At 42.4% G+C, this 19267-nt stretch overlaps 1 protein-coding gene across 1 annotated transcript; it reads left to right on the top strand.

Annotated features, from left to right (window-relative positions):
- Positions 1-767: 767 nt before the first annotated feature.
- On the top strand, positions 768-18601 carry irs4 (insulin receptor substrate 4). Its single transcript, XM_008114684.3, has 2 exons — positions 768-4490; positions 15677-18601. Exons 1-2 carry the CDS (start codon positions 1019-1021, stop codon positions 15679-15681), a joined length of 3477 nt encoding a protein of 1158 aa, XP_008112891.3. The 5' UTR covers positions 768-1018; the 3' UTR covers positions 15682-18601.
- Positions 18602-19267: the final 666 nt, after the last annotated feature.

Genomic DNA, 19267 nt, shown 5'->3' with positions numbered 1-19267 from the left:
GGCTTGTTCTAGGCCTTGGAGCTCTTCTGATGTCTTAGGTGGAGTTTCCATTGGCCTATAATAATAATCTCTTTATTACTTTACTGAGCTTATACCTGTCTAATAATAATAATACTCGACCACTTTCCTGACACTCCCCCCCTCACCTTGGCTTCAGGGGCGTGGCTAAGGGGTGGGGGTGGGCGTGGCCTAGGCGGCGAGTTTTGCACACCTCCCTCCTTCCCTCGCCAACGGTCGCCCTCGCGCTGACGAGTTGTTTACTTCCCCGACCGCCCCGCCCCTCCTCCTCCCCCCGGCCCTCTCGGCGCGCCATTGGCTGCCCCCCTAGCCAATCACCACGCCGCAAAGGTCATCAAACCTGCGAAGGGGGCGCGCGCCTGCGTGGGCGGGAAGAGTGTGTGGGAGGTCGGCTCATTCCATCGTTTGTAGGCTTTAGAACACACCCCTAACGCCTCTCCATCGCTCCTATTGGGCGATTCGTACGCGTCTCTCACGCCGATTGGCTATCACTCCTGCCCTTCACTGCTCTAGGGATGTTTGCGCTACACTCCCATCTGGAAAGCCCGTGTGTGAGGCCACGATTGGCCCGCCTCCTCCTCCAACGGAACTACAGAGGAACACCCGACTTCGCTTTCCATTGGGAGAAACTCCCGCTTTTCATTGTGAGTGACGTCAAGGCTTCCCAACGCTCGCCAATGGGGACAGAGTGCTGATTGGTTCGTTTCGCGTTCCCATTGGGTGGCTGGCTATACACACAGGCCCAGTTGTGGGATAAGTCCCGCCCCCTTCCCTCCTCTCTTTCTCCCTCACTCACCCTTCGCCACCTTCTCCCCACCCTCCCGCAGGGGGTCACGTGATGTTTTCGCCGTGGAGCCGTCGCTGAGGGAGAGGAGGAGGCCGCTTGGCGCTTCTGCGAGAAGGAAGGCGGCCCGGGCGAGCCGAGGAGGAACCCGAGGCCTTCCCTGACTGACTGGGAAGCGGCCTATGCCCATCGGGGCCTGCCTTTCCCGCCTGGAAGATGGCGAGCGGGATGCTGGGCCCCAGAGAGGAGGCAGCGGGGCCAGGAGCTGAAGGCCTTGCCCAGGCCTCCAAGCCCAGCGCCTCCTCCAGGCTGACTCCCAGCGAGGAAGAGCCAGAGCTGGAGACCGGCAGCACCTTGGCCTCGGCCCCTCACCCTCTGATGCTGCTCCTGAGGAGGTCCCCCAGCTCCTCCCTTTGCCTGGTCCAGGAGGAAGAAGCTGAGGGAAACCTGGGCCGAACAGGGCCCCTTTCTGCTCTGAGGGCCCCTTCGGCGCTCCCCGGCGACGACGTCCGCAAGTGTGGCTACCTTCGCAAGCAGAAGCATGGCCACAAGCGCTACTTCGTGCTGCGGGCCGAGAGCCACTTGGCACCCGCACGGCTGGAGTACTACGACAGCGAGAAGAAGTTCAAGAGTAGCCTCAGAGCGGCGGCATCATCCGCGGCATCCTCTGGCGGGGCATCCGTGGCCCTGTGCTGCCCGCCTCCCAAGCGGGTGATCCCCTTGTACCAGTGCTTTACCGTCAGCAGGAGGGCGGATGCCAAACACAAGCACATCATTGCCCTCTACACCAAGGATGAATACTTTGCCATGGTGGCTGAGAACGAGGCGGAGCAGGAAGGTTGGTACCACGCCATAAGCGAACTCATGAGCCAAAGCAAGCGTGGTTTTTTGGAGCAGGAAGACCACGCCGACCCGCAGCTGGATAGCAACAATGATGACGACGAGCACTATGGCGCCAACCTGAGGCCAGGCACTGTGTTCAAAGAAGTGTGGCAAGTCAACGTCAAGCCAAAAGGGCTGGGCCAGACAAAGAACTTGACTGGGGTCTACCGGCTGTGCCTTTCGAGCAAGGCCATCCATCTGGTCAAGCTGAATACCGAGGTGCCCTCCGTCCATTTGCAGCTGATGAACATCCGCCGGTGTGGACACTCTGAAAACTTCTTCTTCATCGAGGTGGGCCGGTCCGCCTCCATCGGGCCCGGGGAATTGTGGATGCAAGTTGACGATTCGGTGGTGGCCCAGAACATGCACGAAACCTTTCTCGAGACCATGAAAGCTTTGAAAGCCTTCTCGGAGTTCAGGCCTCGCAGCAAGAGCCAGTCTTCTGGGGGAGGGAGTAGCACCAACCCCATTTCCTTCATCACAACCAGGAGGCACCTTGGCAACCTGCCACCCAGCCAGACTGGCCTACAAAGAAGGTCCAGAACGGAAAGTGTTACTGGGGGAACCCCTCCTACCACCAAGAGTAGCAGTTCTTACCGCTTTAGAACCTCCAGTGAAGGGGAGGGGACCATGACGAGACCGTTCAGGTCAGTTACTGGGAGTCTGATTCACCTGAACACTGCAAGGATGAATTTGGGTCGCCAGGAAGGCACTGGGCGATACGTTAGAGCGGCATTCAGCTCTTCCTATCACACCAGGTCAGCTTCCCTTCCAGTATCTCATTTCCCTTCTACTACCAGCCCCATCAGTGTTTCTTCAAGCAGTGGCCATGGATCAACTTCGGATACTCTTGTAAGACCTTCCAGTTCTTCTGTCTGTGGGTCCCCAAGTGATGGAGGCTTTATTTCTTCTGATGAATATGGCTCCAGTCCTGGAGACTTCAGGTACTTTCGTGTGAGAAGTAATACTCCAGATTCCTTGGGCAATACACCACCAATCAGGGAAGAGAATTGCTTGAGTGAATACATGTCTATGAGCAAGCAGCAAATGGATAATAATACCTCAAGAGATGATTACCGGGAGGCTGAGAAATGCTTCAGAAAAAGAACTTATTCTTTAACCAAACCTGCATGTATACAACAGAGAACACCCCAATCTGCAGCTTCATTAGATGAGGATCCTATCGGAAGCCATGGACGCCTGCCTTGTTCCGAATCGCCAAAATTCAAAAATAACCCTGAAGCTGAGTATGGGGAAGCTGCCCTTGAATCTGTATGTAATCAAAACAGGAATAAAGCCAGAGATGATGGATACATGCCAATGATGCCAGGAGTTGCATCTTCTCTTGCAAGCAACAGCGATTATCTGCCAATGACTCCAAAAAGTGTATCTATTCCAAAACAGATAAACAGTTCTTGGTCATCAATTCAGGCTGACTCCAAGGGGTACATGATGATGTTTCCTAGGGCAGTCACTTCTCCCATTCGGAGTCCTTTGACTGGATTTAATTCTAAAGCCGGCAGTGAAAAATTGGCAAACAATGAGTATATGGATATGTCACCTGGAAGCTCAGGTGCTCCAAAACACCCTGGTGATTCAAATTATATGCAAAGCAGTGCTGGTTCCAAAGCTTTTGGTTCTTATTTCTCTCTCCCACGAAGCTTTAAGGCTGTGACAGGGGAAAACGGTGAACATGATGAGTATGTTCCAATGTCGTCACCTGGAAAATTATTGTATGATGGGACTGAAAATGGCAAAAGTATCAGTAATGAAGTTCTGACTAATGGTCTTTCCAAAGCATCTCTCCTAAAAAGTTCAGATGAAGGCCTTGCACAGAACAGAGTTATCAGGCCTACAAGGCTTCCGCTTGGTACTAGAGGTAGCAACACCATACCAAGAATGTATGATCGTACAATTCCACTTGAGCCATCTAGCCCCGGAGAATATATAAACATTGACTTTGGGGAAAAGGCCAGTAATACACCATATTCTTTATCTGCAGAAGGGTCTCCTTCGTCTCTTGGTTCCAGCAGTGACCATAGACAGTCACCACTTTCGGACTATATGAGTGTAGACCTTGATGTCCAATCACCCAAAGCTGCTAAAGAACTCTCCAGCTCTTTGACAGATATTTCTATTTATGCAAGTTCCAGCATCCCCAGAAACCCACCTGATGCTGATTATGCTAGGCTATCTTTCGGCACTGCTTGTGTTAGCACAGCAAGTGGTAGGATGGATGACTATACCGAGATGACCTTCAGCATGGCAGCCACACCACCTGGACCATTTGACACAGAAAGCAAAAATTGCTTAAAGATTGATAGTCCTCCTTCCATAGTTAATAGACTCTGCATTGTTGATCAGTATGCTGGTGGGAGTAACTTCCCTGTTCCCAGTCCTGATCCTCTTGTAGTACCTAAAGTTATTCGTGCTGATCCGCAAGGAAGGAGACGGCATAGCTCTGAAACCTTTTCTTCTGCCGCCACTGTTACCACTTCCTCATCTTTCTTTACTGACAGTAGTAAAAGGCACAGCTCTGCCTCTTTTGACAATGTGTGGCTGAAACCCGAAGAACACATTTCAGATGGCCATGAAAGCAAGATGTCCAGAGATACGTCAACTGGGTTTCAGAATGGCTTGAACTATATAGCTCTCAATTTACGGGAGAACCCTTTAAACTGTGAGGAGAGCCCAAATACACCAAACTGCCACCTCCCAAATGGTACTCTGAATCTCGAAAGTGGAGTGTATGTAAGCATAGACTTCAGTAGATCAGATGGCTTGAAGTGCAACTCTGCGAGAAAAGGTTTGTAGTCTTTGCAAACATTTACAAAGATAGAATGCCTGTGTACATTAATGTGAACCACACCTTTCTCTTTAGAAATGGCTACGTTTTCCATTTAACACTTTTCATTGGGTAGTGTCACTGAATTTATGCGGTCAACCAAAGATCTGGGTCACAGTAACTTGCTATATTTATATAGTTTAGTTAAGTTTAGTTAAAATTGTTATATGTCTGGGGGATAAAGTAATAAACCTATATCGGTAACCATAAGTTATGGGGTGGCCAGACATTAGATCAGAATCTTCTGGTAAATGTCTGGGTTATTTGCAATAGGCAAAAAGGGTTTCTGAATAGTGGCAGCAAAACCTTTGAACGCTCCCTCCTCTTCTTACGTTACTGAAGAAGGAGGCTCATGGGAAAGCCAGGAATAATTTTCTGTGTGACAAAAGCTTGGAGACCCTTTTGATTTCTTAGGGTTTTCTCATTCAAGAAATGCTTGGGAGTTGTTTTTTCCAACTACTTCTAAAATAGAGCCGAGTTCCCATGTTGTTCATTGACAGTCTCCCTTTCCAGTATAAACCAGGGCTGGCCCTGTTTAGCTTCCAAGATCAAATGGGATCTATTGCCTTCAGGATATTCAGGTCAGGCCAAACATGAACCATGAAACATTATGTTCCTTGATTCTGACACAGCCCACTCAGAATCACTATTTGACACCTCACTCTGGTAGATCTTAACGTTCTAACAAAAATTGATCATCAAAGTCTGTAAATTCCTGCTGTAGATGTACACGTGTGTTTCTACAGTTTTATTCTGTGCATATTGCCTCTTTCAGAATCACCAAAAAATCATTAGCTACATTGGCTCTTCTAAAGAATAAACTTTTAATGTTGCATCTGAATACTTCAGCATAAAAACCCGGGGAGAGCACGGATGAGCTCCCTCTATGAGCTCCAGCTCCATGTGGGGACATGAGAGAAGCCTCCCACAAGGATGGTAAAACATCAAAAACATCCGGGCATCCCCTGGGGCAACGTCCTTGCAGACAGCCAATTCTCTCAGCCCAGAAGCAACTCTGGTTGCTCCTGACACGAAAAAAAAGCATAAAAAGGAGGGATGGAAAAAAGAATCATGACGACACCACCTTTAAGACTAACAGGCCTTCATTTTCCCATGAGAATGAAATGAATCCAGACTCAATTTTCATATGCTGTACATACATCCAAAGAATTAGGTTTATATCCAAGAAATCTTATGTGAAAATAAAACCAGTTAGTCTAAAAAGTATAGCCACGTTCCTTCTTTTTTCTTCCCCCCTTCATCCTTTTATGCTGCAAGAGACTAATTAATGCAGATAGTTTGAATACTGTGGAGTTTCATGTTACAGTTTTTAGAGAAGTTGCGTAAAAAAATTGGTTTTCTGAGGTCCTGGAGAAGGTATTGTTTCCAGAGTCATAATACAAGTTCTTCACAGTTTCTGCATTGTGTTGCTCATTCTGTTATCTGCAGTATAGGCACATAACCCTAAATTTAAGAGGAGGGGAATAATGATTGTATTCTAAATATTTTGAGAAATTTTTTTGTGGGGAGGTTGTACATCTCAGCACATTGTTGTCTATTGGCACTCTCCTACCTTAATTTTCCAAAGGTTTTTGTGTGTGTTTTACTTTGAGGTGTTTTTTTCTGAATTCAGTGGGGTTTACTTACAAATCAGTGTATATAAGGTTGCATCTTAGACAGTTTTCTCATTTATCATGTGAGCTTGATGATAACTTTTTCAAAGAACTTGGCTTGCTTTAAGCTGTGCATATATACATATTCAAGATGTAAGTTACATATTTGACATATCAATAAATAGAATAAACATAGAGGGTACCTTACAGTTTGTAAGACTAGTCTAATAATAGCTCTGTAGTGTTCTGACAGTCAAAAATGGCCTGGAATATTTTTGCTATCATCTTCAGGTGTTTGGGAGCCCCTGATGGCGCAGAGGGTTAAACCATTGAGCTGCTGAACTTACTGACTGAAAAGTCAGAAGTTCGAATCCGGGGAGCGGGTGAGCTCCCACTGTTAAACCCAGCTTTTGCCAATCTAGCAATTTGAAAACATGCAAATGTGAGTAGATCAATAGGTACTGCTCTGGCAGTAAGGTAATGGCGCTCCATGCAGCCATGCCAGCCACATGATATTGGAGTGTCTACGGACACCACTGGCTCTTTGGCCTAGTAATGGAGATGAGCATCAACCCCCAGAGTCGGACACAACTAGACTTAATGTCAGGGGAAAATCTTTATATTTTACCTTAGCAGTGAACTAGGGTCATAAGATAATATAACCCTAATGTTTTGTATGTTTTCATTTGAAAACATAATCAAATTAAATCCAATTTTAGGTTATTTCTAGCTTGATTTATAATTAGAAATTTAAAAAAATGCTTTGGGTTCTTATAAAACTATCTGAAATGTTTTATGAAGACTTCTGTTTTGGCCTTAGTTCATTCTGAAGGCTTCTAGGCAACTTTTCCTAACTTTGTTGATGGAGCTTCAGCTTCTATCATCCCTCACCACTGTTCCAGTGGCTAAGGATAGTGGGGTTTTTAATCTTAACATTTGAGGACCCATAGTTGGAAAAAGTTCAGATCCTTAAAGAGTATACTGTAATACTGGGAAAAGGTAACATTATGAACTGGCTTTTTATGCCTCCCCACTCCCAATTCTTTCCCTGTCTGGCTGAACCCCCAATATGTTTCGTTGTTCTTCTAAGCTAGCAAATAATATTTAGGAGAAATCCTATAAGTAAAGTTTTATTTCATTAAAATAAAAAGTAATGAAGATGACCTCGGTGGCCACCAGAGGTTTTCAGAAGAGTTTGTACTTTGCCTGTAACAGTGACAACAGAAGACAAATATGGAGGAGGGGGGCTGGCTGCCCAGACCTGAACATACTGCTGCATTTAAATTTTAAACACTTTCTCAACATTTGTTGAAAACATGTCCTTGTTAGGGCTGTAGCTGAAGCCTAAAGAAAGTGGTTGCAAAGAGTCAGTCGAACTGGCAGTACTTTGTGGAGTGCAGATTTCTTTTTTTTTACCTGCACATGTTTGTATGTCCAGGATGAGCACTCTCCTCAGAGAACAAGGAGAAAAGCAGTCACAAGATTAGTTGAGTCCTGGTAGATTTTGGGCCAATGAGGTTTATTTCTTTGCTCTAAAGTTCTCATACTTCCTAGGAAATATGCTTTGTCTCTAGTCAGGCCTCACAATCAAGCATAGATGTAAGAGTGCTTAAGCACATTGACTCTGACTGAACTGTAGCCAAGGGATTGCTGTTTTCATCTCTTGGTTAAATATTAAAATAAACCCTATTCCAGGAGCAAGAGGAAAAAAAATACTTGCTATTTTGCTCTGACAGGTAGAGATCTGAAATGTCTTTCCTTAGTTAGTGGCACCAAGAGAACAACAAAGAAGGTGGAATGGGAAAGCAAAAAATGATTGTGTTAGAGTATACCAGTAGGTAGTTTCTAATTCTGGTGCTTTTGTGTTCTTTCACTCAGAGCAGGGGGAAAAAACTGAACCTCACAGTATACCCTTCTCATAGAAATGTTTACTTTCTGCTACTTCAGGGCTTGGTAGATGTATTTTTTCTGCCATAGTCTGTATCTCAACTTATTAATATCCAAGTTTGACTTCAGTGCACTCCAATTAAAAGCCAACAGAGCAAAGAGGCAAGCGTATTTTTTTTCTGTGATGAGATTTCCCACTTATTTTAAAGACATGCTATTTTTAAAAAAACATAATCAAAACCCTTTTCAGCAATGCCTCAAATATAAGTGGCTTTACAAAGGTATGTAAACACTTGTGTCCTTGCATTTTGAATGGTTGTTTTTCAGACAACTGAGTTGCCTAGGCTGCTGAAAGCAGCAGTTGCCTATGTCTGCTTAAACCTCTGAAGCAAGGCTTGAGCTTCAGATCACCATTGTTGAACTCACTTTCATTTTTCTAATCAGTTTGTGTAGCATTTTGGAGTGATGTGCATGCTTCCCTCCCAATGTGACAGAGATTTCCAAGAAAAGCTTGCTCTTGTTCCATATCACCGGGGAAGGAAGAACAATATTCCTTCTGTGGTAAATGAAGGTGACTTCTTGTAAGCATAAGTGAAAGTAGCAAAACATCAGTCATTTCTGCTAAAAATGAGAAAAACCTTTTCATGAGGGTGAAATTAGGAGAGAAGTTGGATGTGCTGTCCATCCTGCAAAAGTTTGAGATGAAGCTACAGTGGGAGAGAATCGGTGTGGGTGAAAAGGATTACACACTTAAGTCCTCTTCCTCAAATCACACAAACACCCTGCCTAGGTAAAACTTGGTTATATTGAACTACATTATGCTAGGCTCTCAAAGCTAGTTTGAAAACCATAGTTTGAACTGTTCTTTCCAAAACGTCATTGGAAATTGCAGTCTGAGCCTGCCTGATTCCAAGGGATTGCTCCAACCAGTCACAACAAATGGCATTCTGACAACTCAAGGGCAACTCATGTAATCTGAATGAAAGGGGCGGTAGGCACAAATCAGTTTCCAGTTGATCAGATAATGTTATTTCTGCATACTTTAAAATTGTGCCTGAAAATGCAAAGTATTGTTCACCTGCTCCTTGAAAAATTAGTGAAAGAGAACAGATTAAGCGATCAGTAAATCTGCCACTTTAAAACCATGTTGCCTCATGCTCCACAAACTCCCATGATCTTGTGCAGCTTGTGCTGCTTACAGCTTTTCAAGACAAGTATTCTCGCTCCAGGGTGAAACGTAGCATGGAAAATACCTTTCCAAAAGACAGAAGTATATGTCAGTTTTCAACACTTTTGAATTTCTGTCACTGGCAGAAGTTTCAAATAGTTTCACATAATTTCACATTTGTCGATCATGGAAGCCAGATTTCAGAGTATTAGCTCAACAGGGGTTATATGCATAAACAGTGGGATTGGGGTCTTAAAATATCCAGGTTTGTGTGTGTGTGAGTATCTGTGTGATTTTATCTTGTTGGAGCATTGTGTGTAACTTTAATATACTCCCAAATAACATCTTTATTGTTAAAGCATAACATATATGGGACAGAGCAGAAAAACATAATGATACTATAGAAAGGTTGCTTGTGCCATTTCAGTTAATCATTTATAAACCAGATTTAATTGTGGTGGTTCAGTTCTGATATTTTTCTAGTTAGAGTTCAGGCTTGTTGTTGTGCTCATATTCTTTCAAGCTGCCCGACAAAAGACATGTAAACTGCTAACTTCCATTGAGGCTGCTAATCAATGTTGGAAAATAGTGCACATTCCTAGGTGGGATGCTGTCTCATTCCCCTGCTTTGTTGACAGTTTTCTGGTGCTTTAGAATAACAAAAGAGGCAGCTTTCTGTACATCAAGGGATTCATTGTAACTAGTTAACAAGGCCAGTTACATTCTTAAGATTGTGCTTTTACACCATGATATACTTGCCTTGTTGAAACGATTGGTTTCATTGCAAGCTTAGCAGAGCACTGAATTTTGGCATCTGGGAGATTAAACTGAAAATAGTGAAAAGGTTGCTTGTGGATGGTATCAGCTAAAACTCAGGAAGCATTCGGAAGAGGACCAAGGATTCTGTGGAGATAGTTATTGGTTCATGTTTCAATTTTTTGAGAGTAAGAGAGTAATAGAGATAGGCAGTGTCCACACTGAGATGAGGACTGAGATGGATGTTCTTCAATCCCTGAAGTGCAAAAAAGAATTAACTAGTAATGGCATTATTAGAAACTCATGTGAGTTTCTAGTCTTTGAGGTTTATCTGTAGAAGAGTTGTATTTTGGAAATAGAATAGAGTGTTTCCTCACTTATCATGGGGGTTAGGTTCCAGGACCATTCGCAATAAGTGAAAATTGGCGAAGTAGGGACGCTATATATTTATATATTATTTTAGTAGTTGTACACTATTTTAAGTCTTTATCAACCAATCGTGTGTTGATAAATTGCCTCCTTCTCCTCTCATTGCCACTTGGGTTCCTTTTCTCTCCCTTTGGCTTCTCCTTCCTCCCTTCCTTAGGCTGTACATTGCAATTTTTAATGATTTATAATATTATTTTAGAGTTTATTGAAAAACTGCAAAACAGTGAATCCGCAAAAAGCGAACCGCGAAGTAGTGAGGGAACACTGTACCTTCTTTGCTTCCAGAAGGCCCCAAATTTAATCTGTGGTATCTTCAGGTAGGAGTAAGAAAATCTCAACTCAGAAACTTTGGGAGAGTTGCTACCAACCATTGTGGGCAACACAAAATGAAATAGACAATTGATTTGATACATAGGTATTGTAAGGTAGCTTCCAATGTTATCCTTTCTTTTGAGGGGTATTATATTTCAGAAGTGGGAAAAGTGTGGCCCAGGGACAAAACATTGCACCCAAATGCCCTCCTAGGTGAGGTGACATGCTTTGCTTTGTTTTGGGGGCATCCTGGGCCATTTTAGGCCTAGGAAGGACTTTTTAAAAACCTGGAAATAAACCAGAAGTGACTTCTTGTCCTGTAACATTCTGGTTTGGAAAAAAAGACCTATTTTGGGCTTACAGAAGCCCAGATAGTCTACAATATGGTAGAATTGCCCTGGAAGCAAACACCTTGAGAGCAACACTCTCAAGAGCAACACTTTTATCTATAGTGGGGAGTGGTTCGGGTACCCCATTGCCAGATCTCCTAAAGAACCATTGCAGTTCCCTGGTCTCCTGTGCTTGTCCACCTAAAGCTCATAGTGTTTTTTCAATTCTTTCCTACCTCTATGGTGTGAGTAGCCACTGAATTATAGCATCTTCTACACTCAGATTTGTGTCGAATGTTTCTGATAGTGCAGCTCTCTACTTTGTGGTTCCTTTTAAGTCCTGCAGCTACTGAGCTAATGGCTTTTTCTGGCATGAAAGTCATCCAAAGATATAGCAAGCTAGCCTGCTGGGGTCTTTTCTGACAACGTTTTACAAAGGTTTGCTTAGGAGAACATGCTTGGGGAACTGTTTTTCAAGGCATTCACAGCTGTGAAGATCAGAAAGTGATTTTTTCCTGGGTTTTACTAAAATAATATATAGGTCGCCAGCACTAGGTTTCCAAGATAACTGTGCAGAAAGGTTTATATGCATCTAAGGTGTTACTATAATCTAAACTCGTGGAAAATCAGAATGAGAACTGACTGAGAATTTCAGTATGAGTGAAAATAACACGGAATGCAGTCCTGTTAATCAGAATGTGTTGAATGGGGTGGGGGACTAGATCGTGCCAAAAAGACAAGTACTTTGGGGAAATCCTGTAGTTTTTTACTGAGAGGTGGATTTCCAGGTACAATGCCTGGAATTATTTTTCCTGCAGACATGTTCAAAATCAAGGGTGGGAATACCTAAATATTGTTGGACAACGGGTTGCTACCTAAAAGACCACCATAGTTGAGAATGAAATTGCCCTCCCCCAACTGCTCGGCAGCTGCCTGACTACTGCTCCGGTTCTAGAAAGGGCCATATTTCTATTACAAGCGAAAACCTAGGCAGCCAAAGGAGCATATGTCACTTTCCTATCCACTACTATTCTGCTGGAAATTATCGCTTTGTCTTACAGGGACACTGCCTGTGCTTTGGGATTTTGAAGATCCACAACAGAAATAGATATATACCATATATACTGATATATACGTTTGGAAATGTTAGACAAAAAAATCAACCCGATAAGCCTGGTCAAAGTGAGTAATGCACTTTAACTCTTATAAAAAAAGAAATCACCCCTTCTCTGAATAGATTGGCAAAAGGTAAGAGCGTATTCCGTCCCAGGAATATACATCAAGCCACTCTGCTCCCCACTGCAATGGCACCCCATCCCTTTTGAATGCCTGGCTGGGATAAGGCCAGGATGGCTGGCCCATGAGGCCCCATTGATGCTTTCTCATCTCTATGGAATAACCTTAATCATATCCACATGCCATATCCAAATCCATCATTTTGGCTTCCAAACCTACCCTCAATGTTTACATGAGGTTGACTTATACATGAGTATATATGGTAGTTCCGAAGTGAGGTCATGCTATTAAGCCTATGTTTATAAAATCTTCTGAATTTAGTTCATCAAAGTGCAAAGCTGCATTTTGTTCACTGGACCACTATATTTTGTTTCTAAAGAACTGTTGATACAGCATAATTGTGACATAAAATTATTGTAGATACATACTGGCTGGATCTTGTTTATGCAGGGAGGAGTTCTAATACTACAAGCAGTGTCGTACTGGTGTTGCGTAAATGTTTTACAAGGTATGGTTACATATGTTGCCATTGGCAACTTTGGGATTCGGGTGCTGGAATAGGTGTTGATGTTGAAAACTATACTGTCCATGGTCTAAGTGAGTTATGGAACAGTACTTCCTTTGACCTTTATAGGCTACCATTTCATGAACACAGCTCTCCTTTCTTTAGACTGTGCCAAGGCAGATGAAATGGGCTGGTGGATGATTAGTAATTTTTATACTTTTAGGGTGGTAAAAGTAAAAAATTAAAGTGAGGGGATCTTTTGCAGTGAGGGGATCTTTTGCAGCAACTTATGTTCATTGGTGCTGACACAAGGTTCTTGGGAGCAAGCTGCTACAAGATGCATCCTTGAAAGCCTGTTGAAGTTTCCGCATTGGTGTAGCATTTTATTAGGTAGTGTATTGGATTTTATTAGAAATGTTTGTATGAATTCCTGAAGGCTAATTTCCTTCTTCTCTTTGGAAGAGGCGTAGGCATCCTTATATTTATATATGAGAATTTGTTCAATTGAATCTCAAATTACTGCCAGCATGAATGGGATGACACCCTTCTAAGACTGATACAATAGAAGTTGTTTTCAGGGAGCCAAAGTCTAAACTAGCCTTTAGGTTGAACTGGTGATCTGGCAAATTCCAAAGTACTTAGTCTACAGCTCTTTCACTCTGTGTTGAAATAATAATAAAGTATGCTTTTGTTAACTCTTGAATGTAATGTAGGGCTTTTGTTCAACTCCTGAGGTGGTTGACTGTCAGGAAAATTTTCAGGTTTATAGGATTCCCTACAACAGGTTGCTGTAAGTACAGACATCTCCCACTTTTTGACTGTTCTGATTATAACCATATGCTTATATTCAACACACGGTTGGCTTGCTTGTCATTATTTGCAGAGTAATTTGTGTTCCATCAAATCTTGGATGAATGGAACTTTCTCCTGTCTTCTGTTCAAGGGCTTGTCCAGAGTTTACAGATAATGCTATTGCAGTGAATGCTCTTTAGGGCCAAGTGTAAGGGATGCATTGGTATGTGTTTACTGTTGAACCTGCATTTATAGAGATGCTGAGTATTTGAAGTTTTTAATTTTGTGTGTAAGCTCTGTTTCATGACATGACTGCTCTACTCTAACTAGGTTTTCTTCCTTAAAATAAAAAGAGGGGGGTTTAAAGTTATCAGCATCAATAGGGGAATGAGAAAAGAAATGGCTTATTTATCATGAAAATATTAACTACTGCAGTTTCCTTTATTTTCTAATTTAAGAATAAGCAACTTCCAGCCTTTTTGCCCCTAGGACTGACTATGAGGCACACCAGACCTGAAAATGCAGGGAAACATGTTTAAAAATGAACCTGGAAGTCAATTTCTGGTTTTGGTTTTCCTGGCATGAGTGTGTGGAGGGGGATTCTGCATCTTGTTTTCTGTTGTTTCTGTAGCTGCCCAGGAGAAGAAAGTGTCTGTATTCTATTTTTTTTTTTTTTACCTGTGGTGGAGACTCTATAGGACTTGCCAGCTACCAAAACAGTTTGGTGGCTGCATACATGACCTTCAGTTTCTTCAGTCTCTTTTTCTACTTTTGTCAAGTACAATTTCCTCCCAGCAAGGAGAAAGCATTTCTAGTTTATGAACTAACTAAGGTCTCCAAGTTCTTAAAAATAATCTTTAGCATTTGCATGTATGAACTCTGTGCCCTTAAGTGGCAAATCTTATCTTCAAAGCCTACGTAGGGTTTTAGAAGTAAACTTTCAGGAGAACGTATTAAACATATTGACTAAGCAGATAACATTGCTTTGATTCAAAGAGTTTCATTGGCAAATGTGTCATTTAGTGCCATTCTTCCGCCTACCAGTTTCATAGAGTTTGAGGGGCTTAGTGTACAAATTTTGCATTGCAGCTCAATCCAGGCAAGACAGAGGTGTTTATGTTGAGTTGAAAGGTGAGGGTACAGGTTCACAACTTCTCTGTGCTTCTGGGTTCAGCCCTGAGCCTGCAAGTTCAGGTGGCCAAGAATTCATTTGCCTGATTATGATTTGTGTTCCAGCTCAGCTCTTTCAGACAGTGATTTTTGCCACTGCAATCTTTTTGTTTGTGGGACAGCAAAGAAAACTGCCCAGACTTTCAGGTGACCTATATATTGTCCACACCTTACTCTGTTTTACTAATTCACCAGAACATTCCATGTGATTCCTCCCCACCACCATCATTTTCAAAAAAATAATTACATTGATCAAACTGTCACATGGGGATTTGTTCTAGATTGGAATGTTCCACGTTCCTAGAATTCCTAGCATATTTGTTTAAGGGCTTGATTGGATTTTAAAAAATGTCAGCAATTGAATTGCTACTCTTTTTGGAAGTCATTCCTCCTTAATACTAACAGTGTCTGTTTTCATCATGGTTTTACATATTGTGAATGTTGCCACAGCTATTATCATACTAAAGAGAAACAAACCACACATTGGCCCATATATGTGTGTGTCTTTTGGTGGGATACATCTAAATAAATAGTACAGCAAATATAGATTACTGTAACCTTCCTATGCATACTTGATAAGATCTCAATTACTTGGGCAACATTTTTTTTAATGTCCATATCTGTGAGAGTCTTCAGTTTTTCCTTCTGGATCACCATGCATTGAATGTAGAGACTGTGCATGTACACTACCTTTACTTATTTATCTGTAGGTGAGGCTGCACAAATAACACATGATATATCAGAGGAGAAATCTATCCAAATGCTTGATAATGCAGAATGTGAAATGGTTTCATTGTACACTCTTCTCTCTGAGGAGTTCTATAACTCCTAAATTGTTCCTGGAATGAATGAATGAAAGCTAACAGATTCCTAGTAATACTTTTAAAGGAGATACATCTTTCTCCTCTGATTTTGCTTGTATTAAAATATATGTATTTTCCTTTCCCTAGACTGATGGCATTACCATGGAAACCATTGTGAGAAGAGCAGGCTTTCCCGCTGGTATCTCCATCACTATGTGGTGCTTTTGGAAGCAAAGCCCATCTCCAGCCAACTCTGTCCGCTTCTACTGGCACAGAACATGGACACACATTGCTGGGAATGATTTTTCATGGAGTGGCGATTGAGTCTACCGTTGTGCTGATCTGAATGAACCTTTGTCATAGATGAGTTTTGATGACAACAGGCTTCTCTCTCTGCCCCTGCCCCCCCCCCCCCCCCCAGGATTGATAGTGTCCTGGACCACGCCTACATTTTCCCCCCTCCAAAGTTTCTGTTTGAGGAAGTCACTTGCTGCCCAAGAATCAACGTCATATGGGGTTTGCTTTCCTAGTACTTGAAGTGATCGCTTAAATGTTTTAGAAGGGGTTGTGGGGTGGTTTTTTATTTTGTTTTTTTGCAGTCCTAAACCCATATGGAAGGATTGGAAACAACAAGTGACATTTGTGAGACTTGCTACTCTGTGGGTCACATTTTCAGGACTAGAGGTCTGCAGAAAACACGGCCTCCCCACTGTCATTGTTTTTTACATAGGCAGTGGGTAGATGTCTTTCCTCTAACTCCCTAGCCCTACTGCATGCTCCTCCCAGGGCCTCCCTCTCCTCTTGCATGCCCCATAGGCGAGGCCATAGCTCATCCTTCCCCAAGGAAGGCTGGTTACCCTTCCTGCCCTCCTGTTCCACTCCTCAGTGCTTGCGGCCCTCTTCACAAAGCAGCTCCATCCTTTGCTCCATCAGCCACTGTTTTGAGAACTGCAGCTGCTTGAGCAAACTGCCGAAGACCAGATGAGTGGGGGGTCCTCTCTCCTGTTCCGTTTTCCCTTTCAGAAAAGAACCAGGCAAAGGGAGTCTCCATTCTGTCCAGTGACATGAGGGCAAGCATCTCTGGAAATATACTGGGATTTAATCCCAGGGAAATGTATGCAGGATGGGGCTGCAGCCTCTCCTCCCCTCGTGCCTCATATCCCCTCCTCCAAGGCTGACACATGCGCAGGTTCTGATACGTCTCCACCAACAGAAAGAACAGCATTATGCTCTGTGGGAGAAAGAGAGCGAGAGAGAGAGAGCGCTAAATCAAGACCTCTTCTCTTTTGTTTTGCTGCATTTCACTTTATGGTACGAGAGATTTTTTTTCCTTTATGGATCCTCTTTATTTTTGTACAATCCTCTTAAATTTATTATTGTTGCTGAGAATATCTGGAATGTAAAGGTAGATCTGAAGATCCTGTTGTATCATAATTATAGTTAAAAAAAATCTCTTTCATCTCCCTGTATAGCCATTTCCATGGATGATAGATTTTGGATAATTTAAAAAAAACTAAATCAGTTCAGATGGGGCGAAAAAGGCAGACTCTTGAACTGTGTATTACCCTTGCATTACAATATTGATGTGCTGTAGAGCTTTTCTAGAGAGAATCTTCAAAGGAAAATCCGTTTTACTTGGAGCCACCTTTTTGGTCTTCAAACTTAGAAAAAGCATTACTAATATTCTCTTCTGATTATGCCTGTTGTGGGGAAAGGGGCGGCTTTTTCTTTCTTTGGGAATATTGGCAGTTGGAAATGTTTGTCCAAAGCCAGGTGCCTCACTTAGGTCATTAAAGAGCATGACACTAGTTCTTGGTACAAATAGTATATATACTAATAAATTAGAAGCACTGATGACTGAAAGGGTTGAAAGCGTTACACAAAATCCTCAGGCACCACACAGCTGGTATTCCTCTACCTTACATCTTGTACAAGTATGGAGTAAGGGTTGCCTCACCTTTTCCAACCAATAAAAAAGGTCCTAGACAACACATAACCAATTAGATCCTGCTGTCAAGTTTTGATGTCATTGCTGTGCATTGGAATCTATTTTGGTTAAACTTAATAATATACATCTCACGCAATGAAATAGGTAACGTTTGGCAAAGATAGTTGATACCTCTGAATTTATGTTGGGAGCCCAGTTATTAGAAAGAATATATATAGAGGTCTATATATATATATATTTAAATATATATATGCTGCAGGGTTTAAAAGCACAGATAAGTCTCTGAATCTAGAAAAGCAAGGTTTTCAAGAATACAGTTAACTAGTTGCTGCTACACAGATTTTAACTTAAAACATGACCACTTTTCTAGACCACAATACTGTCTTGCCATGTACGTTTTGTTTTGGACTCTGTAAATTAACAATGCAATAGGTACTGCCTTTTTAAATAAAAAAGGTTTACATATTTTTATTTAAAGCAAAGGAAATTTGGGTGATAGTTCAAAATATAAATTGTGAAAAAGGTTTAACAAATCGTACATTCTTTACGTATTAGATCCTGAGGCTGCCATGGTACAATATACAGCACTGATTTTACAAATGCTGAATACATGAGCAAATGGGCAACCTCGACTCTACTGGTACAAATACTTAACAGGTACAGCATTATAAATATGCAATCTTTTTTGTCTTAGTTTACAGCAACTAACTTATTCAGTATTGTGCTGGAAGACCATTTTCCAACTATGTAAAACATATCACTACATGGGTAACTTTCCAGCCACTCGTTTTATGCTGCTGTATTATACAGAAAAAAACCAATGATGTAACAATGTTTGTCCTCTAAATCTTAATTTGATATTGGACATTTATTGTCTGTACAAACTAAAACATATATGGTTGAAACTGTTCATTATATTTGCTATTTCTGTTTCACTGATCTGTTTCAAAGTTTGAGCTGATTGATCCGGCTGTGTCTTCCATTGTAAATATCGGTACATTGTTTTTCATGGTAAATGCAGCACATTTGCAGTTTTGGGAGACTGGCTTGAAGCTCTGTATAGTGTTTATATTTATCTGAATTGGCTTTCCATAGAGCTACTTGCAGTAAATGTGTTCATGGTAGTGTTGTGTGGTTGAGTCTTTATTTCAAATGGCGTGCTGTTTCAAGTATGCTTTCCTTAATTGAAAAGAGGACAGTATGGCATGTGAGAGCACAAGTTCCAGGTCTTCATGCGGATACGCAAAAAGGGGAATACAGTGTTCCCTCACTTATTGTGGGGGTTACGTTCCAGGACCACCCGCGATAAGTGAAAATCCGCGAAGTAGGGATGCTATTTTTATTTTAATAAATATAGTGTCCCTCCTTCCCTTTTTTAATGTACTGTTCGAAGCCGTGGCAGGCCGTTGCGGGCCCTCGGAACCAGGCCGCGCGCTTCAGTCAGGGCCCTTTTGTGGGAGGGAGGGCTGTATGGCCATGTCCCATGTCCCAGAAGCCTCCAGAAAACCCACAAAACAGCAAGTCCGCGAAAAGCAAACCGCGGGGGAACACTGTAATAGCAAACTCTGCACTGAGCAGCTAGAAAAGAAAGACCCAAGAAAGCGCACAAAAGAAAGCCCTTAATGCACATCAGTGCTCAGTGAGCCTCAGACTCATTCCAGGATTTCCTGTGTACTCCTCTGCACAGCGAAACAACTTTCTAAAATACTGGTTTGCAACTGACTTAAGTAGTTAGTGTAGGTATGCCCTAACAGGCTTACAACCTAATTTGGTGCTCTTGGGTTCATTAA

The sequence above is a fragment of the Anolis carolinensis genome, unplaced genomic scaffold (assembly GCF_035594765.1).
Source record: "Anolis carolinensis isolate JA03-04 unplaced genomic scaffold, rAnoCar3.1.pri scaffold_12, whole genome shotgun sequence".
In the NCBI taxonomy this organism is placed as follows: domain Eukaryota; kingdom Metazoa; phylum Chordata; class Lepidosauria; order Squamata; family Dactyloidae; genus Anolis; species Anolis carolinensis.
This window is presented reverse-complemented; position numbering and strand designations above follow the sequence as displayed.

What these genes read in the sequence shown, in the direction of transcription:
- irs4 (XM_008114684.3), top strand. Translation starts at nt 1,019, where the DNA reads ATGGCGAGCGGGATGCTGGGCCCCAGAGAGGAGGCAGCGGGGCCAGGA.